This window comes from Hemicordylus capensis, chromosome 4 (assembly GCF_027244095.1).
Source record: "Hemicordylus capensis ecotype Gifberg chromosome 4, rHemCap1.1.pri, whole genome shotgun sequence".
Taxonomy (NCBI): Eukaryota; Metazoa; Chordata; class Lepidosauria; order Squamata; family Cordylidae; genus Hemicordylus; species Hemicordylus capensis.
In genome coordinates, this window is record NC_069660.1 from 63,693,110 (window position 1) to 63,720,643 (window position 27,534).

The window sequence follows — 27,534 nt, forward strand, 5'->3', positions numbered from 1 at the left end:
CTGGAGAGGTACATCTGCAGTTGCCACCAGCTTGTCTGGTGGCTATGCAGGGTTGGGCCTTCCCTGTTGCTGCCCTGATACTCTGGAATGCACTCTCTTTTTAAAAAGTCTCTAAAGACTCTTTCCCCCCCCACCCAAGTGTTTTAATTTGACTAAAATTGTTTTAACGTTTTAATTTTAATGTGTTTGATGTTGTTGTAAACCACCAGAGACAGAAGTTTGGGGTATTCAGCAAATTTTAGAAATAAATAAATACAGCAGCCATTCAGTAGAGCTGTTGACCAATTAACTTTCAAGTGTTCAGTGTATGCCATAGGAGGGACTTTGCTCTATAAAAGGTAACTTCTGGCCATTTTTTCCAGCCAGCTGGGTTGACTGTGGGCTTTTTTCAACTACGAATGTGGGCTGACCATGATTGATTTCTCCCCACTTGCAGGTTGCTTTTCAAATGAGCTTGTCTATGTCAAGCTAGAATATTTGAGCTAAGGAAATGGTTCCAGCTATTTGACAAGCATCCTTATTATTACTTGCTTTGGGTTACCACACCTCTCTCCCTCCCGCCCACCCCCCCTTCAATCAGGGAAAATGACATCCATCTCTTCTGTGTACATCATCCCTGCCCCATATGTAGTAGTTATGCTCAGGATTAAATCAGTAGGCTAGCAAAATAGCAGTGCCTTCCTCTATGTAATGTGCAGCCTCCCTTATTTAGAAGCATTACGGTGTAAATCATTAAACACTGTCTGATTTATTGTCCCCATTCATTAAGTCCTGGATCTTTATTTGTTTTATCCAACCAGCCCTTAGAAATAAAGGTGACTGCCCACTAGGGGGACAGATGAGACCAGAAAATCCAATTAACTTGTGAGACAGCTCTAGCTGGAGTCAGGGTGATGGTATATTAATCCACTCTGTCACCTAGTTCCTATACAGCCTGTAGAAAACATTTTGCTAAGTACAACCAGCATTTGTATTTGCCTGAGACATGGGCACTAGGATCTGCCCCAGCTCCTCTTGCTGGTCCCCATTAACCCAATGTCTTCTGCTTCCTTTCAGTGGCCACACACCTCTGACTGTCACAGGGTCCAACCTGGATGTCATACAGGAACCCAGAATCCGTGTGAGGTACAATGGCAAGGAGTCTGTCAATGTAAGTAGTTGCTCTTGCCAAAATCTTCACACTCAGCATTAACCCAGTTGTTGCAAGGTACTTTGTGTTACGGTCATTCCGTCATTAACTGTGACTGCATGGTGGTGTTTCCCCCCCCAAACCCTTATATTTAGCCTGCTGAAAAAGAGCATCCTTTACAAAGAGTCTGTCTCTGGAATGCTTTCCCAACAAGAATAGGCACATTCATCATACAACAAATAAATTTTCTTGTAAGGGTGATTTTTTCCCCAGGCTGCTGTGAACTCTCTCTCAGCTTGCTTTGGTTCTGCTTGCAGTGCTGATAGGGTACATACTGGGTACATGTCGCCAACATACAGATTTTGTTGACCCGCATTTCTCACTTTCTGTGTTGTTTCTGCTCGCAGCAGAACAACATCTTTACTTGCTTTATTTACAAGTTTCTAGCACTGAAACCCGAAATAAATGCACAGAAAGCTCCCAAATCAACGAACCCTGTTTGAATGTACTGATAACATCTATCCAGCTTTTTGGATGTACTTCTGTAATGTATCCGTTGTCGGTTTGAAGTAGAAAGATTTGTAGAGGAGGGCATATGCCTCTTTCTTTAATAAACTCCCTAGTATCTTTTTCAGAATGGCTCCTCTTGTGCCATTGGTCTCCCCCTCCACTGTGACAGCCTGAATGCCACTACTGCCCTGACCACAGAATTGTACTAGAAAGAAATATACACTTGCTTCTCAGCTGGGGAAAGCTCAGAGCTTGACTGCCAACCAGTAACGCCATGGAATCCTACCTAATGGCAACAGTGGCAGAACCCTCTTAATGACATGGGTTAGTATACATGGCTGGTCATTGTCTCTGTCACTTCATGCCTTTGCATATGGTGAACAAAATCTCTGTGGACCAAATTACACAATAGGGTTGTTCACACAACATGGGTTGCTTGGGTAAACTCCGTCCTACCTAAGCAGCCCATGTTGTCTGGGAGACAGGAAGGTTTTCCAACTCAGCAGTTACAGTCCCAGGTAGCCCAGATCTGCTACCCGGGCAAAAAGTGAGGTAGGATGGAAAAGGAGCCCGTCCTAGCCTCACTTTCTGATTGTGTGCTGTATCGGGGCTCTGAAAATGGCTACCTGGAGCAGCGGCCATAGAGCCCTAACTGCAGCATGGCCAAGGAGAGGAGCCCTGCTGCAATGCTCAACCCTGTGTGGGATGCACAAGGACTTGCCTTTCCTGATCCCACATCAGCACTGCTGATGTGGGGGCATGAGCAGAGGTGCCCCAAAGGAACAACGCTAGTATGGGGGAAGGTAGGTTGGATCCTGCCTTCTCCTCAGCACTTCCCAGCCCAAGCCCCGTGGGTCATGTGAACAACCTTAATGCATATTTAAGTGTGTAGTTTGGCCCTCAGTGTTTTGGGGTGCTTTTAACATAAATAGCAGCAACAGGCACCCCATCGTATACTCCTTTTTCTGTATACAGGAGAACCCCATTATTCACAGGTGTTCCATTCCGAGGGGGAGGGGGGCTCGGGTAGTGAATCCGCGAATGATGGGACATTAGGGCTGTGGGCATTGTGGAGGTTAGGTTCCTGGACTGCCTAAAATTGCTGAAGATAATTGTCCCCCACCAAATCAACCCCAGATTACTTCCCAAAGTGCCCTACCATGCTCCCGAGTAGTCCACCATTCCAAAAATTGTCTGCAAATAGCTGTCATCCCCCCCCCGCCTTTTTTTCCTTTTGGTAAATGAGCCATAAAAACGCTCCTGAAAACAAAATGGCGACCAGAAATTACCTCCGATGTCATTTCCGGCCACCTCCAACCTGCAGATATGCTGGTTTAACCCTCCCCCCCCCATTTTTTTCATGTATTCTGTGGTTGAGTGCTAATTACCCAACTGCAGATATGCAAAACCACAAGTGCTGGACCTGTGGTTAACAAGGTCCTCCTGTATCTTATTATTTAAATAATTAGTTTTATAGGTTTTCATAATTCTAAGCAAACCTTTTAAAATTTATCCTGTCAACAAAGCAACTGCCTGTATGCTCCAAAAATAATGTTGTCTGTAAAATAAAAAGCGAAAGCTTCCAAATCATTTTCTGATTCTAATTCTCTTCTAAATTAAAAGAACTTTAGAAATCTAGTGCCTTTAAAAAAAAGTGCCCCACCGGAAAAAGGTTTAAGCTTCCATTGTTTATAAATCAGTTGACATGTTTGTTAAAACTGGATCTCGAGGGGGCCCTAAGATAACGAATGTAGATTACTAAATCCCAAAATGCCCAGACAGTGGACTTGTTCACGCATACAAAGTAATAGTGCCTGAAAGAAGGCACATTGTTTACTGTGCTTGCTGACAGATTGCTGTTGTAATAAAAGGGATTGACAGGACAGGCTATTAACTGAGGTAGCCTTTGGCCTTTTGTTAGGCCGTAGGAGAATATGGTGCAGTCTATTTTGTATTTACCAGCTCGTGACCTTTTGCTCCCATGACTTATCCTATCCAACAACCCTTGTAGCTTAATGTATGTGAACACAGGACGCTGCCTTATCCCGAGTCAGACCATTGGTTTTAGGCACTACCTGAAGATGCCAGAGATTGGACCTTGGACCTTCTGCATGCAAAGCATGTACTCTACCACTGAGCTGTGACCCCATCCCCTAAAGGGAATACCTGACAGCAAACAGTGCTCACATGTAGTCACCCGTCCAAATTATTATTATTATTATTTACATTTTATATCCCACTCTTCCTCCAAGGAGCCCAGAGCAGTGTACTACATACTTACATTTCTCCTCACAACAACCCTGTGAAGTAGGTTAGGCTGAGAGAGAAGTGATTGGCCCAGAGTCACCCAGCAAGTATCATGGCTGAATGGGGATTTGAACTCAGGAGAACAATTCCTGCTTGCAAGACCGACTCTTGTCTCCACCACCAAATCCTGTAAGCGTTTGTTATATTTGTAAACATGAAGTTTTCAGAATGACAGCAGCCAGTCTGCTGTAATAACTACAGTGTTTGGTTTGGTTATGAGAGAGGCAGGTTCAAATGCTCACTCAGCTGAAAAGCTGTCAGGCCCCGGCAGGGTCTGAGGTGGATGTCAAGTCCAAAGAGGCTAATGGTCAGGTTCCAGAGCAGGCAGAGTTCTGGAACCTAACCATGAGGATCTAAAGATCAAAAGGTATTTGACATGGTCAGAGGTGGTCAAGTTCCAGAACAGAGAAGGAAGTGAGATAGGAACAGAGGAAGCTGCCATATACTGAGTCTATCTAGCGCAGTATTGTCTTCATAGACTGGCAGCGGCTTCTCCAAGGTTGCAGGCAGGAATCTCTCTCAGCCCTATCTTGGACAAGCCAGGTAGGGAACTTGAAACCTTCTGCTTTTCCCAGAGCGGCTGCATCCCCTACGGGGAATATCTTACAGTGCTCATACTTCTAGTCTCCCATTCATATGCAACCAGGGCAGACCTTGCTTAGCTAAGGGAACAAGTCATTCTTGCTACCACAAGACCAACTCTCCTCCCTGGGATACGAAAAGGCATAGGAGCTTCTCTGTTTAGAAACTTCTCTCATGGGGAAGTAACTCAGACTGGGGTGTCAAACCTAGGAGAATTCATATACAGGGCCAGCAGGGACCCTGTTGCCTCCCCAGATTACTTGATTCTTCTTGGGCAGACTGGTTGCAGCTTCCCTTTCCACCACTGTCAAAGGGGTGTCGTGGAGTGGCAGAGTTTGGTCAGCCAGTCCTTTCCCGCCAGCTGTCTCAGTGGTGCAGAGAGTACGGTGCCTGGGCACCACTGCCACATCCTCTGGCTCAAACCCACTGGTTTAGAGATGCGTAGTGAGAAACTTTGAGCAGATCTCTGTTCCTCAACCTACCTTACCTCACAAAGTTATTGCAAGGCAAAAAACTTGGCCTCAACTCCTAGGAGGGTTGTGTATTGAATAAGTAACTCTGGTGGGTTGTCTATTGAATAAGTAACTCTGCACAGTAGAAGGAAATAATTAGCTGCCATGAGAGTTTTTTTGTTTGTTTGGTTGGTGTTTTGTTTTGTTTTGTTTTTCACTGCACATGGCTGCTTGCTTGCTGGATTGGCAGAGGACTTGCTAGTGCTGCATAAACAACCACTTTGAGGCCACATTGCTTCCAGGAGTATCCACCCACTCAACATCTCTCTGCTAACTTGACCTTTTGAGGGCTATTAAAGCAGAGTACATATGTTTTTAAAAGCAAATAAAAATAGCCACCCAATGGTGTCTCAATGCTGGTCCCATCTGGAATTGTGAAGTCCATGCAGGTGGCGGTAGTTCATGTGAGAAAGAATGATGTTGGTGACAGATAGCTCACTCTATATTGTCTTGTTTTATAACGTCTTGAAGATTACAACCTGCACCTCTAGCACAGTGCTGAAGTGCGTGAGAAGTCATACCTTACACTACATCAGTTGAAGCCACTCTAGAGGCTTCATTATCAGAAAGAACCTCAAGGTTCATTTCTGTTTTGCTTTACAGAGTCCTATTACAAGGAGAAACAGCATGGAGCAGGGGACAATGGAGACATATGGTGTTTGTGTCATTGTGAGGCTCCACCATATATCATCCAAGGCACATAAAAGACTCTCAGCAGAAGGGAGAGGTGCTCTAAGTAAACAGGCAATGAAGGTTTGACAAGGAGACAATTGAAGCTATGCCTCCACTGACCCCGCTCCAACATCTGCTTCATGACAAAGGGGCTGTACTGGGGACCAACATGAAACTATTAAGGTTTTGCAAGAGAGGGACGAACTTCATAAAGCACACACATTTGCTCCTCCCCAGGTTGGAGCACAGCCCTTGTGCCTTGCAAATGTGCTTTGTCTGTTCTTTCCTGTAGCTTCTTCCATCCCTTCAGTAGTAGTTTTCTTCATAGCCCTTCAGCCCTATAAGTCAGTGACTAGAGAACTGCTTTCAGCCCGGTCTCCAAAACTGCAGTAATTCTACCATTTCCAGCTCTTGGGGATTAGCTTCCTTTCTTGGGTTCTTTCTTTGCAGGCCAACATCTTTTCCAATAAGTTGCCAACTGAGTACGATTATTTTAGGAGAAATCCCCCAACCTGCTTCTCTTGCAGTAGCACTGGTAAAAGCACTGTTGCAGCTTCACTGCCAAAAAAGGAAGCCAAGGCAAATGAAGTTGTCCTTAAAGAAAAATGCCTCCCAGCTGCTATTCCAGACATTTCTCAGCATCTTATGAGGAAATTAAGAAAATATATATGCAGCTGCATATGGCACTAGCACAACATGTTACAAGGAGAAAGGCCTGGAAAGAAGCAGGGAGGGCAAGAAATTACTGTGTGCATGGTGCTATCTCAAGTTCAACCTTACTTTCTCACCCTAGTGACCTTCATACTTCCAGATCTTACATGCCGTAGTTATGCAGCATTTACAGATACTGTGTGCATATTTTTAGTGGGGAGAGAAGAAACCCTGGCTTCATGTTCCTGTTGGTCATTTTATAGGGATTTGAAACCTAGATAATGATCACTTTAAATATATATATATATATATATATATATATATATATATATATATATATATATACACACACACACACACACATCATTCTTTATTAGCTCTACCTGACCCTTTAAACAATTTGTCTTTATAAACCACTGTGAAAAGTTAAAGCCAGTCAAATAGAGTTGTAATAACTTTTATCTCTGGGTACAGAGTGTAAACTGTGGTCTCCCTTGCCTCAGTCATTGCAGCAGAAGACAAGATAATCAGGATTCATAGCAGTGCCACATTTTCAGGTTATTATTTGTTTAATATGCCTCCTTTCTCCAGTTGTTAGTGAGATTTTCCCTGTCACCATTCTGTTCTGTCCAAATGGATGAAGGTCAATACGACCTTACTATTGGGTTCTTTCCAAATTCAAGGAAGTGTGGGACATTGCATCTTCCTCTAGATTCATCGTATACTTTGTATCATTTGTCCGTTCCCTGTTTTTGTGTATGGTCGAATGGAAATATTGGTGTTACCTTGAGTGCTGCTAAGCTAAAGCTGCCCATCCTTGTGAACTGCATAGAGATGTCTGCGTTCAAGATGCATAAACTGTTCCTTGAGTATGCACAAACTGTGGCTTAAATGCACAGTTAGTTTATTTGAAAGAGCTGCTGTGCAATGTTCACATTTATGTATTATTATTTTCCGTGTACAGCTCAAGTGTACCCATCCCAAGACTGATCTCTGTGCAGCTGTGCAATCATTGGCTGGCACCAAACATTCATTACAAATGTGTCACACATACCCTTTTTACCTATTTGAATTGTGGTGGTGTTAGATGTTTTATGGTTCTGAATATTGTTCTTTTGCAAGAAGCCTAGATTGCCATAAAGAAATCAAATTTACTGGTGCCTTTTAGTGACTTTCAGGAACTGTTCTGCAAGGGAACAGCTTCATTTTACTGCATGGCAACATGATTTGGTTGGCATACATATCACCAGCAGCATTCAGAATTCGGAGCTGATAAAAGGATTGTCAGACAGGATTGGATATTGACTATTGAGGTCACGAGGCAGTCTAAGCAAGATGTCAGATTGATGAAGGGCATGTAGATACACATTGCTGGGATATTCTGTAGTTGAGCTGTGTGCTTTTATGATGCCTGCCATTTTGCAGGGAAGACTATGTAAATCTCTGAAAATGTAGCTTGTGATTACTTAACTTTTAAATTTCACGATTGAGACATTTCTTCAGAACCATCAGACTAGAATCTGTAAAATTAATGGCTGCAGCCCTGTGTAGTTATGTGCACTCAAATGCCATTAATATAAATGAAATTTAAGTGCACTTAACTGTATGCAATATTGCAGCTGATATTCTCATGATTCCAAAAGGTTTAGATTTAAAACAAATGACAACTATAGAGCAATATTCTGAAATGGTCTGATTTTTGCTGGTAGTGCTTTCTTCTTTCTTCTCATTTGTTCTCATTAGGGATGCTATGATGGGTCAAAATACTTTTGAAACTGAACAGGAATATAGAATGAGCAGGACCAACTACTTGTCCAGCATGTGTCTCTCTTCCTCTGCCCTTCCAATTGATATCTGAATTCATCAAAAGAGCATCAGCAATATTTAGCTGACATTTTAATCAGATTGTCTAAACATTTATTAGCATTTTTAGCTATAGCTAAAAGTTATAGGCAGTGCAGGAGGCTTGAGATGCCAATTTTTTTAAAAAAAGAAATAAAACAAAACATACTGTGATCTTCTCAATATTGCAGCTGGACATAATATCCTACATCAGGGGCTCCTAACCTGTGGTACTTCAGATGTTGCTGAATGACAACTTCCATGATTAAAGTTGTCGCTCAGCAACCTCTGGAGTTCCACAGGTTAGGAACCCCAGTCCTACATGATGAGGAAAACTACTCATACTTGTCCTATTAATTGAAATTAAAAGGACAACATAGGCCAGGGCTGAACAACTTCGGCCCGCCAGCCGTTTTTGGACAAAACTCCCATCATTCCTAGTCACCATGGCCAGTAGCCAGGTGTGATAGAAGCTGTAGTCCAGAATCTGCAGGAGGGCTGAAATTGTGCAGTCCTGAGTTAGACAATGGCTGACTTGTCATTTTAATTTCAATGGGACTACTCTGAGCAATTTCCTTATCATGAAGGCCGATATTTGGTACTAGCTGGGCCGAGCACAGAGCAACCGCCTCTATTTTGGCCCAGCCAGTTTCTCCCACTTTCTCCTGCTTTTCTCAGCCGTTTTCTTGCTGCCCGCCTGCCCGCCCGCCCGCCCACCAGCCCGCCCACCAGCCCGCCCACCAGCACTTAGTTTCCCAGCCACCTCCACCCGGCCGTCCTGCCACCACTTCCTCCTGTCGGCTGGCTGCCTCCTCCCGCTGGTGTGGCTTTGCCCGCTGGCACAGCTTGACCGGCCAGCCACCTCCTCCCACCGGGGCAGCTTCGCCTCCTCCTCCTCCTGCAGGCGCAGCTCCACCAGCAGGCTGCCTCTGCCGGCCGCCATGGCTATTTTCTTCCCCATCCCTGTGGCTATCCACAGCTCTCTAAACTCTCGCAAGAGTTGCCACGCATGGGATTAGCCACGGGTACATCTTAGAAAATTAAATATATAGATTTCCATTGCTTTCTGTAGTCAAAGACACTGGAGCTTCTAAAACCATACTCACATTCACATATGGAGGCTCTACACACAATCAGTGTGTAGAGCCTTACTGGGCTCTGCGGGGAGAGCTGGCTTAGTCCGCTCTCCCCAAAGATGAGTAGGGAGCCAACCCTGGGTGGCCAGATCAGCTGCCCAGATGACTACAGGCTCCATCATAGAGTTGGTAGGGGCAGTGGGGATCGTAGGCTGCCTGGCTCCAGGAAGTCCCAGCATGCCCCACGTGAGTATTCAGGGCATTCTGGGGAGACCCCTGAGGTCGGGAGGCTTGTGTTAGCCTCCCGGCCTTGGGTCTTCTTGTGAGTCACCGTGGAGACGCACTGCGGTGTCTCACGACCAAAATAAACCAGGTTCACGGAGTTAACTCCATTAACCTGGTTTAAGGGGAGGGGAAATTAGGTGGGCTAGTGCTCGCCTGGCGGTTCTCATGATCCACAGAAACCAGTCTGGAATCTCTTCGCCCGATTTCTGTGGATCTTGGGAATAGCTTCATGGTTAGTGTCTAATACTACCCAAGTTGGAAATCCTGGTTTCAGATTAAGGGGTGAAAAAGAGAGCTTTTATCCCATGTAACCAAGGACCAGGGTGCCCTATCTTCAGACATCTACCATATTAGAGCTAGGAAATAATCCAGAATGTAACTAGTATATATTGGTCTATGTTGGGTAGCTGTTTGATTAAACAGACACCCCTTGCTACTGCCTTAATCAGCAAATCAGTTTACATAGCCAGGTTCCAGATCCAGAGCCAGCCTGTCATTTTAATAACTTTAGAGTGGTGAGACGTTATGCTGTGGAGTTTTATTTGCTAAAGAATGCAAGAAAGAAGTACAAGCAGATGAACCACTTGAGCACTGCAGTGAGAGGTATTGCCACTGCATACTTTCTCATTGCCTCAGGTCTTTTCAACCTACTAGGTGGAAGAGCAGCCAGCATGAAAATACTTTGCACTTCAGCGGCCAATAGGCAAAGATGGGGCAGATGTGGAGGATTCATCCTGAATGGCAGAGGTCTCATTTGTGAACCTGACTCCAACTGTCCTTCTGAAAGAGTACCACTACTACTGGATTATATCAGCCTGGAGCATATGCTTACCTGGAGCATATGCTTGAAAACAATAATAATTTGTAAATCACATTGTGAACTTGCAGGGCTGTCATCCTGAGAAGGGTGTAAGCGCCCTGCTGTTGCCTCTTTTACCTTTATTTTTCATCTTGGTTTTAAAATAACATTTTGTTGTATTATTTTTATTGAAAAGGCTGTTCTTAATAATATGTGTGGATTAAATTAAATTTGAATGAGGCTAGATTAAACATCACCAATTGCTTTATAGGACATGATTTCTAAATAAAACTCTAGCAGTAACAGCAATGTTCTGCTTTCTAATGAACTCTTTTCTCAGGGGAAGAAGGGAGCTGGACTGCCAGTTTCTTACCAATGGGATGTAACCTTCATTTTATCCAAAATCCCTTGGGGCTAGCTGATTGTTCTATACAGCTGGTATAGGAAAATTGCTCAGATTTGTCACCAGAACCAGACATTAATTACAAGCTGAGTTGAAAGGCATATTTGGTAGACAACAGCGCAGCATGAAAGACGAGTGTATGTAGGGGTCTGATTCGGGATTCCAATGTTTTACTCTTGTTTTGAGTCTGAAGTACTTTATAATGGCTCTGTGCTGAGTTGAGAATAAAGAGAGACTAAGATGACGTAAATTTGAGCTAATGTAAATGTAAATTTGAGCATACCTCAAGCAAATTTGCTTCAACAACTCAGAGTTCATTTCTGTGTTTTTCTGGGATTCTGTATCCATCTGAACTGTTCCAGATGCTAACTGTGGGATTATTGTATTGTTTGCTTACTTGCATTGCTGCATGCCTAGTATATGCGTTGCACCTATCTAAGCTCAGGCTCCTCTGACTCTGTTTGGAATACTCTTTAATATATATTTTTAAAAAGCAAAAGTGGGTGTGTTCACATTTTCCATAAGATCTATAAAAGTTTCACTTATTTCCTTCTCCCTCTCCCTTGGCTTGCACTGACTATTTCAAAAAACACATTACCTGTTGGTTTTTTCCTACCTACAAATATGCACACGGATGCACATGTGCACGTGCACACATACCCCTACCTATTGGTATTGCACTATTCTGAAATCAATGGCACGATTATGGTTTATGATGAAGTTTGCACCTAAAACTGCTAGGTGCTGTACAGGAACCAGAAATAATACAGGCCTTGTCCTCCAGATTCATAATCTGAAGGTAAAGACATATTAGGGATGAAAGAAGAAGAGAGTTAAAAGGAAGGAGCATAAATCAGGAAATGTTAAAGAGCTGTTAAAACAGACCAATTGAAGAGTCTCTTTCTCCTGTCCTATGAAGAGTGGCCGGCTGCCGCTGGAGTCTAAGAGGGAAAGGGCCAGGTTGAGTTGGCCAGATAGGCTGATGAAAAGGACCTCACACTCTCTCTTTGATGTCTGGATGCAGGTAGTGCTGACTAACACAGATGGAAAAGGGTACCATGTGTTGGTTACCAGCCACCACTGAAGTCTGTGGGTGGTTGCATGAATGTTGGTTTTGAAACTTTGTATATAGAGATCTAAGCTGATACTGGACTATCTTGTTAAAATTTCTTTGCATAATAGAACAAGAAAGAGAGAGGAAGAGACATAAGCCAGGTGCATGCTGTGAAAACCACTTTCTACCCATTTAATGCCTGTGGCTACACATGCTTTGTAAAAATGATAGCTGTAGTCAGATTAGCATGGTGTTAAAACACAGAAGAGTGCCTGTGAGGTGTTTCCTGACATGATCGTCATGTGGTCTGTGAACACAGGGGGGAAATGTTTTCATGTGTTCAGATATTTGTTTCTTTGCTTGGGTAGCATTCCACATTATTTCCAGTACACTGAAACTGTGCCAAACCTCCCAGCATCATACATCTCTATTAGCTTTCTGTGCCTCGCAAGGACACTTTAAAAAAATCTGCTAGAGAACAAATTCAAGAGAGAAAATGCTTCTATTTCAAAAGACACTGAAACAGTTCAATCCTGTCTGCAGGCAATTTGCTACCCAGCACATGGAATGGAAAGGTTGGTTCTATGCACCAAATTCCACTAAAGCTCAGGGCCGGATTACGGGCAACTGATGCCCTAAGCACAGCCCAACAATGGTGCCCCCCCAGCCCCCTCCATTGCTTAACTGAGAAGACATTAAGACTTAAGCAAATTATTTACTTATACCTTAATATTTATTTGATATTTTTAAAAGTTTTCTTCTAGATTTTTTTAAGGTTAAAAAAAAGTAGTTCCATTGCCTATAATTTTTTATACATAGCCGCAACAGAAGGAATGATTGAGAAAAATATTTCATCTTCAAGGTCAGACATCATAACATACGACCATCTTTTACATGAAGATTTATCAATATTTTGTACTGCTCTTTACAGTAATCTTTCACAAATCAATGACTTTTTACTTCAGATATATAATTTAGTAGTTTCTTGAAATGTTAGTCGCTCACCGAACCAAAGAAAATGATTTTTTAACAATGCAGAGTAAAGTCGAACCTGGCAGATAAAAACAATTACAAAAAATCGACTAAAGTTGAGTGTGGCAGTGAAAATGCAATGTGGCAAAAGAAATGCAAGGTGACAATAAGGGAGGCAAAAAGAGAGTTTGAGAAACATTTAGCTAAAAGTACCAAGGGCAATAATAAAAACTTCTTTAAATACATCAGAAGCAGGAAACCTGCCAGGGAGGCTGTTGTACCATTAGACAATGAGGGAGTGAAAAGGATTATTTAGGAGGATATGGAGGTTGCATAGAAGCTCAGTGAATTCTTTGTGTCCATCTTCACGGCAGAGGATACAGAGCATATACCTGTTCCTGAACCAGACTTTTCAGAGAGGAAGGCTAAAGAACTGAATCAGATAGAAGTGACAAGAGATGATGTTCTAATCTAAACTGTCTGGAAAAACTGAAAACTAACAAATCTCCAGGGCCAGATGGCATCCATCCAAGAGTCCTCAAAGAACTAAAATGTGAAATTGCGGACCTCCTTGCCAAAATATATAATTTATCTCTGCAATCAGGCACTGTACCTGAGGACTGGAAGGTAGCAAATGTAACACCGATTTTCAAATAGGGAACCAGGGGCGATCCGGGAAATTACAGGCCAGTTAGCTTAACGTCCGTTGCAGGCAAATTGATGGAAAGCATCTTCAAGGATAAAATTGTAAAACACATAGAACAGGCCCTGCTGGGGGAGAACCAGCATGGCTCTGCAAAGGTAAATCTTGCCTCACCAACCTTTTGGCGTTCTTTGAGAGTGTCAACAAGTGTGTGGATACAGGTGATCCAGTTGACATAGTATACCTGGACTTCCAAAAAGCTTTTGACAAAGTTCCTCATCAAAGTCTCCTGAGGAAACGTAGCAGTCATGGGATAAGGTGACATATACATGTGTGGATTGCTAACTGGTTGAAAGACAGGAAACAGAGGGTAGGGATCAATGGCGAGTTTTCACAATGGATGGAAGTAAAAAGTGGGGTCCCACAGGGATCTGTACTGGGACTGGTGCTTTTTAATTTATTTATAAATGATCTAGAAGCAGGGGTAAGCAGCGAGGTGGTCAAATTTGCTGATGATACCAAACTCTTTCAGGTAGTGAAATCCAAAATGGATTGTGAGGAGCTCCAAAAGGATCTCTCCAAACTGGGGGAGTGGGTGACAAAATGGCAAATGCACTTCAGTGTTGGCAAGTGTAAAGTGATGCACATTGGGACGAAAAACCCCAACTTCAAGTATACACTGATGGGATCTGAGCTGACGGTGACTGACCAGGAGAGAGATCTTGGGGTCGTGGTGGACAGCTCGTTGAAAGTGTTGACTCAATATGCGGCAGCTGTGAAAAAGGCCAATTCCATGCTAGGGATCATGAGGAAGGGGATTGAAAATAAAATGGCTAATATTATGATGTCTTTATACAAAACTATGGTGCGACCACATCTGGAGTACTGCGTACAATTCTGGTCACCACATCTAAAAAAGGACATTGTAGAACTGGTAAAGGTGCAGAAGAGGGCAACCAAGATGATCAAGATGAGCCTAGAGCACCTTTCTTATGAGGCAAGGCTACAACTACTGGGGCTTTTTAGTTTAGAAAAAAGATGACTGCGGGGAGACATGATAGAGGTCTATAAAATCATGCATGGTGTGGAGAAAGTAGACAGAGAGAAATTCTTCTTCCTCTCACATAACACTTAGAACCAGGGGTCATCCCATGAAATTGATTGCCAGGAAATCTAGGACCAACAAACAGAAGTACTTTTTCACACAACGCACAATCAACTTGTGGAATACTCTGCCACAAGATGTGGTGACATCCAATAAGCTGGATGGCTTTAAGAAGGGTTTGGGTAACTTCATGGAGGAGAGGTCTGTCATCAGCTACTACTTGGGGGCTGTAGGCCACCTCCATCCTCAAAGGCAGGATCCCTCTGAGTTCCAGTTTCAGGGGATTAACATCAGGAGAGAGGGCATGCCCTCAACTCCTGCCTGTAGGCTTCCAGTGGCATCTGGTGGGTTACTGTGTTAAACTGGATGCTGGACTAGATGGGCCTTGGGCCTGATCGAGCAGGGTTGTTCTTATGTTCAGTGAAAGAGTTAAGGACATGATAGTTAGAGGGGAAACTCTGTGGTGCCCCCCTTCCCTTGATGCCCTAAGCACGTGCTTGTTTGGCCTTATGGTTAATCCAGGGCTGCTAAAGCTGATGGTGTCATTGCATGAAATATCTTATTTATCTCCAGAGACAGAAAGATGTTATTCAAATATAACCCTTCCTTCTGTCTGCTTCCAGATCTGTAAAGTTGTGAACACAACCACCCTGACATGTCTGGCTCCCTCCCTCACTCCGGAGTATCGACCTGGCTTGGATGCTGTTGAACGACCTGATGAGTTTGGCTTCATTTTTAACAACGTTCAGTCCTTGCTGATTTACAATGACACCAAGTTTATCTATTACCCAAACCCTACCTTTGAGCTCCTCAGTACCACTGGTGTGTTGGATCAGAAGCCAGGATCACCCATCATCCTGAAGGTAAAATAAAAAATAAAAAATGGCACAGTTCATGTGACCTACCAGAATATATCAATCCAGGTTTATTGGAATGATCCAGTTCTGGGAAAGTATAGACACATTGTATTGTATTTTAAATATTGGCCTCAGTACATATAGCTATACCTTCATAAAACCTTCACTTCCTGTTTCCCACAGGGTAAAAATCTGTGTCCACCTGCCTCTGGTGGAGCAAAGCTGAATTACACTGTTCTGATTGGGGAAACACCATGTGCTGTCACCGTCTCTGAGACCCAGCTGCTGTGTGAGCCTCCAAATCTCACCGGACAACATAAAGTTATGGTGAGGTCAAAGAATTGTACTTTTGTCCATCCATCTTTTGTGCTTCCTGCCACTGAAGTGCCAGAGTACTATCCCTTTCTGTCCACTGCCTCCTGTTCTGACTGCTGAGAAAACAAATGGGGATGGGTGGGTGAAATCTTCTTTGATATAAAAGAAGAAAGGAATCTGCAATACCCTTAAATTTTCTAAGCACAGAAAGCCCAACTTAGTAAAGCAGCAAAGCTGTTTTATTTTGTTACCATAAAAGCATGTTGTATAGGCAATCACAAAGTTGCATTTATAACACCAAAGCCCAGAATTATACCCATGCTATTCCAGACAAATATACTAATAAATAAATGCATATAAATGCATCCCCTACAGTTAACTACTGTCAGGCAGATCATTTTTACATAGCTTTCTTGCAACTTTCTTGGGAATAATACTACCCAATGGATGGCAAATTTGTTGTTATCAGCTAATAGACTATAATTTTCATTTTCTTCTACTGGTCAACCATATCTTGTTGAAGAAAACATCCCAAGAACCTCTGTCTGGGGTTATCATACAGGGGCTACTATAAAATATGATGGTCAATGTCCTCCACTGTATCTCTGCTACAGATATTAGGGCGGAAATAGTTTTATTCAGTACAATTAGTTTGCACATGTAAATATGCATTTGCATTTAATCCTTATTGCTACAGGGAATGGATGGAGATTTTATATTTGTGGTAGATTTTTAGCCATCATGTATATGTGCGCACACATACACAAAACCACAAGCACACAAACTCCCATTCTAACACAGCATGCATTTGCATGATGATATTTATGACTAAATCAAATTTAACTCTTAATTACTAGTTGGAAAGTACAAACTCACACAGCTGTTGGGGGGAAGAGATCACACAGTCTGTCACAGTCTTTGAGACTAACTAGTTTTGTTGTGGCAAGAGCTTTTTGTTGAGCATATAAGTGGGTGCACAGTGCTCCTAGCACAGCTGGAAGGAGATACCCAGGCTGTCTGTCAGATTAATTGATTAATTTGTTGAACTTTCTTCATGTATATATACCAGATGCATCCCAGAACAAGTGAGATATGATGAAAGATAAAAACTGAATGAGAACAATGATGTAGACACAACCTCATTTGCAATTGTTCTGTTTAAGGATAGCAACCCTAAGATCAGAGATATAGTGTTCCAAGAGAGAGAAATGCTTCTGTCTGTACATATTCATTGGGGCTATTCCTACAATCAGCAAAAATTGGGCTAGCCTCCGCTAGCCCAATTTTTGCTAATCGTGAGAACCACCGGGCTCGGCTGCGAGCCCAGTGGTTCTAGAGCGGGTAACCCGCTCAAGTACCCCTTCCCTTAGCCCGGGTTTGCGGAGCAACTGCTCCGCAAACCCAGGCTATCTGATTGTGAGTAGCTGCGGCGCAGCTCTGCACCGTGGCTACTCGCGAGTAGACCCCAAGAGGGGTGGCAAAAAGCCACCTCCTGGCTCTGGGGGTCTCCCTAGTATGCCCTGCATGCTTGTGCAGGGCATACTGGGGCTTCCGGGGGCTGTGTGGCCCCCAAGCTCCCCAGCCCCTGCCAGCTCCATCATGGATCCAGTGGCCCGGGGCTCCCTCCCCGCTCACCGCCCCAAACTGAGTCTCACGGATCGTGAGACCCGGCTCATTGTATACCTAGTTTCTATCTACTTCTCCTATTACATAAGGACTGTTCCAATTAGCCTTTGTATCCATTACAAAGATGTGCTGGCAAAGCAGAGAACTTTCATGTTGGTACCAACCAACTGACAAAGAAAACTGGGCAAGCAAGTTATTTAAAAAAAAATTTTAACCTTTCCCCCAAACCCCCATAGCATCCTAATTTTAACCTTTTCCCCACCCTATGGGAGTTTGGGGAAAATATTAAAAATTTGTTTAAAATTGCCCACTTGCCAATTTCTTTTGTGGGTTGGGTTGTAGGTAGGACCCATCATGCCCTACCACAAAACCCACTTTGGTACCCTTAGGAGCTACCTATGGGGAGAAATGGGGTATTTTGAGTTCCTCATTGTTCCATATGGCTGAAACACTTGAAATATTTTGAGTTTGTTCCATCGAAACAGCCAGCACAACCACTGTTTCATTGGAATGTTTTGAACATTTTGCATTTCATTTCAAGCTTGAAACAGAATGCAAAATCTGTTTAGTGCACATCCCTACTGTTCCCTATGGCTGGAACAAGCCACACTCACAGAGTGCAATGCATTTTGCAACCCTCCTTGAAAAACACTGCAGAAGCACACAGTACAAGGGAATCTGTTCCTCCCAACACAGAACACACATTTCAAACATAGTCCAAAAATGGCCAAAAACAAATCACTAACCCAGAATCCACTGCCAGCCGCAGTGCTTGCGCTGCACTAACATCATTGGCACACACAATTATGGCTCCTTACATTACTTCCTAGCATTGCAACAGCTGCCACAGCAGCACCCTTACTTAGCAGCAAGCATAGCCATAAGCTCAACTAGAGCAATTTCAGCCACATTTTGACTGAGTACACCTTGCAATGCAGATTGCAGAGCAGATGCACAAGTTAGTCTCAAGGCCAGACATGGAGCTCATCACAGCAATCACCAAGAAATATTATACAGAGAGAAAGAGAGAGAGAGAACTGCCACTGTCCATTTCTCCCCACAACACTATCTCACAAACAAAACAAACCACAAGTTTTGCCTTTGTCAGTCGGAGATCTAGCAAAACCAGATAGTTATAGCAGTAATAGCACATTATTCAGCATATTACTCAGTGCTGAGAAAAGAAAACCACAAAATAAAACCTTCCTTTCTCCTCTCCTGATGTATCCTCTTCTTCAAAGGAGGCGCAGTATAAGGGCTCAGGGTCTCTCTCCCTCTCTCTCTCTCTGCCTCTCAATCCCTTTGAATACATTTTGAATTTGAAATTCTCACTTTAAGTGTTCCCTCCCCCCAGCCTATTTTGAATTTGAAATTCTCACGAAAAGGGTTCCCTCCCCCAGCCAGTGGGGGAACAGTTGCCCATGACAACTGACAATTTGTAAAATTAATTTGTAAAATTACCCCTAAGAGATCGCGAGCCAATTGGAAGCCAGTGTCAGAAAACCAATCAGCAAGGGAAAAACAGACCTCCAAAATGGTGTTTGGAACATTGAGTCATTTAGATCAAAATGGGGGTTGTTCTGCTCCAAGCTCGAAACAGGCCCTTTATTTCAAGCCTGAAACACTTGCAACGGCCCATTTTGAGTCAAAATGTTTCACTGGCAAAACTTTCTGCACATCCCTGGTTTCCAGAGTAGGTGAAAGGTATTGGAGTTTCTTGTGATGTGCTTTTGATAGTCCACTGCTGGAGCTGAATGTCTGTTTCAAGTTAGTACGCTGTCTGCTTCTCAGCCTGTCACCCTTTTTGAAATAATTGTTATGTTTCAGAAACCATTGTAAGTCTTATAGTGTGTGTTCAAGAGGTTTCAGGGGCAGTTGTAATTGACTAAACAAAGTATAGTCATTTTCTCCCTGTATTTCTTCTTGCTATTCTTGACTTTGGTAGAGGTAGTGGCAAAGTACTAGTATGAACATATCATATTTTAGCTTATAAAAGTACACCTTTTCTTTGAAAGTAAGTGAACCAGTGAGCAGTGGGAAACAAGTGCTGCAAGACAGATCCCATTCAAAATACATCACCTGTGTGCAACATAGTTGGAGAGCAGACGGACAGCCACTGAAGAGCCATCGTATAGTTTGCTTGTTGTTTTGATGGTGGATCATTTCCTCCAGGTTCACCCACTGAATTGAATTGAACTAAATTAAACTAAATTAAACTAAACTGAATTACTACATGAAAGGCGTGTCTCTTGGATCAAGCTTTTGTATCTCATAGCAACTGCTTAATTATATCTGAAGGAGAACCTGTGAAACTGGGGTGTTCATACTCCCTTTCTCCATAGAAATTGGTTCAATATTCAAACCTTAGTGCTATTTTAGGCGTGGATCCAGTAAAAAATATTGCCTTACTTATATTATAGGTAGCTCCCTTTTGTAGTAACAGTGCAATAAGCCTTCCACATTAGTATCTGCATGTATCAGCCGTACCCAAATCCTAGCCCATCATTAATTGTCTGTCTGCTTATTCTGCAGCATTTCCATGGTCTCCCTCAGGCTCTGCCATTTCGTTACTCCTTTTGTTTTCCCCTCTTCTTCTCTACTTTCCCTTTAAACTCCTTTGTCGATGAAATTGTCATTCTGTCTCTAATGTCCGTGGTTTACAAAAGGAAGCTGAAAGCCTGTGAAATGAAAGTCAAATGGAGCCATCAGATAATCAGAACAAAGCCAAAGATAGTGCCGGGATGACGTATTTATCATAACTTCAAGCTTCTTCTATGTTTCAAGTAGGCGCTGCCCTTTCTTTCTGAAGACAGACAGTGTTTGTACGGTCTTGTCTGTGACTTGGCAGAAAATTGCAGACTATGTCTTCTGAAGGGATCTTTGGAGCTTTGGGAATGATTTCCAGAGCAGAGTGATATGAGCAGGAGATACTAGGACCTGAAGCCAGAAGCTTCTAAAAAGAATCCTACTAAGATAACCACTGATGTGTAAATTGGAGTTTCTTTTCCATAGATCAGTTTGTATGCAGAAAAGCAGAGATATGCATTTAGAACCAAAGCTAGGATGTTCAGTCTTTTCATTCTGCCAGGGAATCCCAGGAGTCCCGGTAACTAACTTTCTTCCTCAGTAGCAGGTTGCTCAGGCTGCTTGATCCTTTGCACAGATGACCTTGTGCTTACATAGAGGTTCTCAACTCAAATTAATCTATTTGGCTGTTGAGGTGGAGTGTGAATCCTTTGTCTTTTGTTTGGCTAGGTGCATGTAGGTGGCATCGTCTTCTCCCCTGGTTTAGTGAATGTGATCTCAGACAGCCTGCTGACCTTGCCAGCTATTGTCAGCATTGCAGCTGGAGGCAGCCTTCTTCTCATCATAGTCATCATTGTCCTCATCGCCTACAAGCGCAAGTCCCGTGAAAATGATCTCACCCTCAAGAGATTACAGATGCAGATGGACAACCTGGAGTCTCGAGTGGCCCTTGAATGCAAAGAAGGTCAGTAGTACCATTCTGGCTGTTGTGTACTACCAACAAGGGAATATCAAATGAAGCATGTGAATGAAAGAAAGCATATCCTGGAAATCAGTTTCAGAAGTTGAGGGAAAGTATCTGAGGGAATGTGGCAATGCCTACATTCCTGACCCAGACCCTTCGTCCTCAGATTATTGTATTAACAATCTGACATCTTTATTTTTGGCCATTTTCAGATCTTCCAAAATGTAGTGCTTTGACCAATAACTCGTTATCTATATTATGGTCTCAAACCAATAAGATCATGGTATTGGAACTGACTAATCCTGCCTCTGGCAGTTGAAATCAAAACTTATTGAAGATTTGGTATTTCGTATTTATACTCTTTAGTATTTTTCAGGGAATTGCTTTTTACCTCACACTTATTTAGGGTTGCTTGTACATTCTCTTCCTATTTATTTGCTCTCATGGTTATCAACTTCCTTTGCCAGATTACTAAATAACACTTGCATTTGCTGCTTCCACTCTTTCTTAGCTGGCCAGAAAACTAGATGGGAAGCCAAGCACTAAGGCCGGCACTAAAATAGGAAACCACTCAAAGTCCTGTCCTTAATTTACTTCCCATTCTCAGCTACATATGTCATTGACAAATGGGTTGATACATTAATTCCATAGTGTTTCAAATATGAAACACAGCTTCTCTCTCTTTTTACTTTCTCAGTAAGATTTATTGATGTAGTATGTTTCCTGTCTCAGTGTCATTGGCTCCCAAGAATAAACTCACTTCACTCCTCTTATTTAAACGATGTATATCTTTGGAAGAGGGATGCCAGTGTGCTGATATACCCTGGCATACAAACCTCAGTTGAAGGGATACAAATGCATCCAAGCACCAGCATCAGAAATCACCAGGGCAGGGGTGTGACCTGTCTCTACATTCCTCTGACAATAGTATTGGCAAGATAGTAAACATTCCACTAGCCCACAACAGAGCTTTGTCTGAATTTGGGCCAAACTACATGTGTCGATAAATGCAGCAGTGCATAGTTAGAGTGGTTAGAGTGCTGGATTAGGACTGGGGAGACCCAAGTTCAAATCCCCATTCGGCCACGATACTTGCTGGGTGACTCTGGGCCAGTCACTTCTCTCTCAGCCTAACCTACTTCACAGGGTTGTTGTGAGGAGAAACCTAAGTATGTAGTACACCGCTCTGGGCTCCTTGGAGGAAGAGCGGGATATAAAATGTAAAATAATAATAATAATAATAAGAAGAAGAAGTCTGGATAAAACAAACCAGTCAATAACACCTGTCTGACTGTGTAAACAAGAAGAAATAATAATAATGATATTATTATTATTATTATTAATATTATTATTATTATTATTATTATTATTAGCAAGAAACAAACCAACTAATGTACAGTACAGCAACAATAACAACACAAGAGCTCGGATATAAGATCAGTGGACCTGTAAAAGAAGAAAGTAGTACATCACCTAAATGGACGATTAGATTAGAAAATAAAATTGCCTGGCTTAGATCAGATGCTAGTAAATTGAAAGATATGAAAGACAAGAAGCTGAAGAATGAAAACACCAAACAGTATCTCATCCAAAAATACCACCTAGATTCAAGGAAAATTAAAGAAGTCCTGGAAATAATAATAATAATAATAATAATAATAATAATAATAATAATACCGCCCTTCCAAAAATGGCTCAGGGCGGTTTACATAAGGAAATAATAAATAAATAAGATGGATCCCTGTCCCCAAAGGGCTTACAATCTAAAAGAAACATAAGATAGACACCAACAATAAAGCAGCAAATAACTGCAGTGTCAAAGAAGATAAGCAGATACGAAGCCAGAATTACACAACGCAGGCAGAATCTCCAATTCCAGTCAAATCAGAGACGTTTCTACCAAAGCATAGAAGGAGAAACTGCAAGAAACATAGAAACACCAAATAAAGAAGAAACAGTTCAGTTCTGGGGAAAATTATGGGACAATCCAATAGATTATAATAAAAAAGCAGGCTGGATGAAAGAGGTCGAAAAATGTAACCATCAAGTGCAAGATCTAATAATAACACCAGAATTAATAAGTGAAAGAGCAAAGAAAATTAAAAATTGGACTGCGCCAGGTGACGCATGATGAACTGCATGGCTTTTGGCTTAAACACCTAACAAGCCTTCATAAAGAACTATCAAAAGAGTTCAATCACATTTTGCAAGGAGGTGATGTTGAACAATGGCTAACAACTGGGAAAACTAATCTCATCATGAAAGAGGTGCAGTTCCAAATAATTATAGACGGATAACCTTCTTGCCGACCATTTTCAAATTATTAACTGGAATAATAGCAGATGAAGTGATGCAACACTTATTAACTAACAAACAGCTTCCAGTTGAACAGAAAGGAAATTGTCCGAACGCCAGAGGCACAAAAGACCAGCTGCTGGTTGACAAAATGATTTTAGAAAATTGCAAGAGAAGAAAAACAAATCTAAGTGTTGCATGGATTGACTACAAGAAAGCCTTCAACTCATTACCTCACACATGGATACTAAAATGTTTAGAAACAACTGGTGTCAGCAAAAACATTCAGATATTTATTTTAAAAGCAATGAGCATGTGGACTACACAGTTAACAATCAATGGCAAGACACTTGGACAGGTTAGCATTAGAAGAGGTATTTTCCAAGGGGACTCACTATCCCCTCTGTTGTTTGTAATCGCCATCACTCTAGTTTCACAAATACTAAACAAATATAGGCCTTGGATACCAAACATCTAAAACATCCAGTAAAATCAACCATCTGCTGTACATGGACGATCTGAAGTTGTTTGGAAAGTCCCAGTCAGAAATCGAATCACTGCTAAACACTGTCCATATATTCAGTAGCGATATAGCAATGGAGTTTGGACTAGACAAGTGTGCTGCATTAATAATGAACAGAGGAAAAATAAGAAAAACAGAAGGAATAGAACTGCCCAATGGAAGTAACATCAAGAACCTGGAAGAAAAAGAACCTTACAAATACTTGGGCATTCTCCAGGCTGATAACATTGCACACGCTGAAGTTAAAAAAAAATTGGAAGTGAATACATCAGGAGAGTTAGAAAAACCCTAAAGTCCAAACTCAATGGTGGGAACACCATACACGCCATAAACACCTGGGCTATACCTGTTATCAGATACCCTGCAGGGATAATAGACTGGACCCAGGCAGAGCTAGGGACGCTAGATCGTAAGACCAAGAAAATAATGACCATCAATCATGCTCTGCACCGCCGCAGTGATGTCGATAGGCTATACCTCCCTCACAGCTCAGGTGGAAGAGGAATGCTGCTAGTCCATCAAACAGTAGAGGAGGAGAAAAGAAGTCTTGAAGAATATATCAAGGACAGTGAAGAAGATGTACTTAAAATGGTCAATAACGCAAAACTATTCAACACCAATGAAACCAAGCAGGACTACAAGAAATAACAAGTCAAGAACTGAGCAGAAAAATGGAAAAAGAAGGCACTGCGTGGTCAATATTTGCACAATATAAGTGGAAAATCAAACATCACCAAGACCTGGCAATGGCTTAAGAATGGCAACTTGAAGAAAGAAACAGAGGGTTTAATAGTGGCTGCCCAAGAACAGGCACTAAGAACCAATGCAATAAGAGCAAAAGTAGAAAAGTCAACAACAAACAGCAAATGCCGCCTTTGTAAAGAAGCAGATGAAACAGTGGACCACCTAATCAGCTATTGTAAAAAGATCGCACAGACTGACTACAAACAAAGGCATGACAAGGTAGCAGGGATGATACACTGGAACAGCTGAAAAAATACATGCTACCTGTAGCCAAAAATTGGTGGGGCCATAAAATTGAAAAAGTTGTAGAAAATGAAGATGCAAAAATATTATGAGACTTCCTACTACAAACAGACAAACATTTGCCACACAATACACCAGATATAACTGTAGTCGAGAAGAAAGAAAAACAAGTTAAAATAATCGACATAGCAATACCAGGTGATAGCAGAATAGAAGAAAAAGAAATAGAAAAAATCACCAAATACAAAGATCTACAAATTGAAATTGAATGGCTGTGGCAGAAAAAGACTTAAATAATCCCAGTGGTAATTGGCACCTTAGGTGCAATTCCAAAACAACTTGAAGAGCACCTCAACACCATATGGGCCACAGAAATCACCATCAGCCAATTACAAAAAGCAACTTTACTGGGAACAGCCTATATTTTGCGACAATATCTATAATAATCAACAGTATTGATGATAAAATTCAGCCATCCCAGGTCCTTGGGAAGGACTCGATGTCTGGACTGACAAACCAGTCAATAACACTTGTCTGACTGTGTAAACAAGAAATAATAATAATAATTGGCTTGACTTTACTCACAAATAGCAGCCCTCACAAACATTTCCTGGAAGCAAAAAGGACTTTTGTGGGGAGGAGAGAGAAGCAAAACTTGCTCCGCCTTCCACCCACTCAGCACTGCGAGGCAAGCCTCATGCACTGTTCCGTCTAAGATGTGCGCATGTGTGCACACTCACACATTTTCTTATGTCCGCTCAGGTAAATTTAGATCCCACTCAGATTGAATCAGGAAGGCCTCACTCTGGATGCACATGTACATCCACTGCCTTGATACTCCTGCCCAGATCAAAACTCATTCCGTACACCGATGAAAAAAATTAGAGAGAACACTGGCCTCATGCCCAGTTAGTTTCCTGCTGCTTGTGAGGATGGACCTCTGGCACCATCCTCATAACCCTCCGCAGTCTCTGTATACTTATCTTGGAGCAAGCCCTATTGAACATACTGAGGCTTACTTTTTAGTAAGCATGCGTAGATTTGGGAGGTAAGTCTCCTGCAGACAGAGAGACAAGTGCTCTCATACATAAACACACACACACACACACACACACACACACACATATGAACACACCTGGTTTGCCTAATATAACTTTTCCCTGTTGGTTGGATACATCTGAGCAGTGCCAAGTCTAGTTTCCGTGGTAACCGCCTCCTGCTTATTTTGTTGCCTTTGATCTAGTATGAATTTAACAGGGCCTGAGCCCACGTACTGCTGTCAAATAAACATTTGGTCAATCTCTCTCAAACACACACATGCTTGTAAAATGCCCTCTTCTGTAGTCAGAGAGGCCCAGAACTCTCTCCCATGAAGCCTGTATGTGAGGAAAGACAGTATCGAGTGTATTGGGTGCAGAGGCATCTTTTGCCTGACTAATGTGTGGAGAACAGGATTACTCCTTGATCCTATTTAAGCAACATGTATAGAGTTTGTCAGCACCAGGTCATTAGGCCTGGCTGTCTGCTGACCCTTTTCTGAAGGCTTTTCGCGAGTATGGAAGGAAGGTCAGGGCCTACTACAAAGATCCAAGTGCCACATGGAGTGAATCAGAACAAGGCATAACAATAATTTGCACCCCCTGTTGGTTTACAGAGTCAGTGTGTGAATTCACACACTTTTAAACCTTGGAATATTTAATAGTGTCACAGACCACCCAGGGGGAAAAGCCAAGCTGTGAACCAGTGCAGCACAGTGTGGAGGATGCCAAGTTGCCTATCTTTTCCACAATAAAAAGACAAAATTACATCCTACTTAGTATCCTGAACTTCACTCTTAAGAAAAATTTGAAAGAGGGAGAAAGAGCTTCCTAACGCTTCATTTACCATATAAACATCCTCATTGGGCAAATAGATACAAACTCATCCCAGGAGTAATCTTACCATGATAAGCATATACAGCCATATCAGAGCCAAAACTACAGGGTCACTGAATATTTCAGAGCACCTAACTGAATTTTCAACTTACATTAAAAAGTAAATCTCTAGCCTTTTTACTTGTGGAGATAGAAGAAGCAGCAAGCAGGTAGCATTTTACCCAACTGCTCACTAAGAAGAAACACACATAGTTAACTTCAAATGTATTAGGCTGCCTGCATTTATGTTTTGGCTGTTCTGCAATACTAATATGTTTGAAGTTAATTAACTTAGACTCCCTTATCACAAATTTTTCAACAACAAGCTTCCACACGGGTAACAGATAAGCAGTAGCATTTGTTTATGTGGTAAGAATATTACCACATATCTGCACCCAGCAGAAATCCATAGAAGTACGGATGAGGCAAAATTCTCTTCATCACAGGTACAGAAGCTTCAAGAGACCACACCACATTGTTAAATGCCTGCCACGGTAAGTTATCACTTGGTAAATGGTCATTTATATTCAACCATTATGAGTCTACCAAAGTGGTTAAAGTGCATAAAAGAATAGATAATAAATGTTAGAACAGATTTTGGAGCACATCAGGGAATTCTTGGGTAAAAAAAGATTATATTGTATTGGAGTGTGTGTCAGTACATTACATTTCTTCTAAGGGAAGTTGTTTTGGAGTGATGTGGAATTTGGGAAAGGGAAATATCAAAGACAGGTATATGCTGTGTGTATTAATACTTATTTGTGTATTCATTTATTTATGAAAAACATATTTCCTATTCATCTTCAAAAAGAAACCAGAGTAACTTACAAATAAATCCACAATAAGGTAACAGCTAAATTATTAGGAACACCATAAACGATAAGAAACAGCCTACTAAATCACAATAGCAGCAAATAAATCCAGAGAGGGGCAACAATCCCCACACAGCAACAAGGGGCAAAGAAATACACTCATCCCATGATGAA

The 27,534-nt window shown here is 42.0% G+C and overlaps 1 protein-coding gene across 10 annotated transcripts in view; it reads left to right on the forward strand.

The window, feature by feature from the left end:
- Positions 1-27,534, forward strand: part of PLXNA2 (plexin A2) — a 615,006-nt gene that overhangs the window by 490,115 nt on the left and 97,357 nt on the right. For 8 of the 10 annotated variants that reach the window (XM_053244546.1, XM_053244547.1, XM_053244548.1 and 5 more), the window contains 4 exons: positions 1,057-1,150; positions 15,166-15,405; positions 15,583-15,726; positions 20,596-20,830. In XM_053244546.1, the coding sequence (XP_053100521.1) occupies positions 1,057-1,150; positions 15,166-15,405; positions 15,583-15,726; positions 20,596-20,830 (713 nt within the window). Of the gene's footprint in view, positions 1-1,056; positions 1,151-10,202; positions 11,210-15,165; positions 15,406-15,582; positions 15,727-20,595; positions 20,831-27,534 lie in introns of those variants that run through there. The other 2 variants (XM_053244555.1, XM_053244554.1) reach the window with 2 other exon arrangements.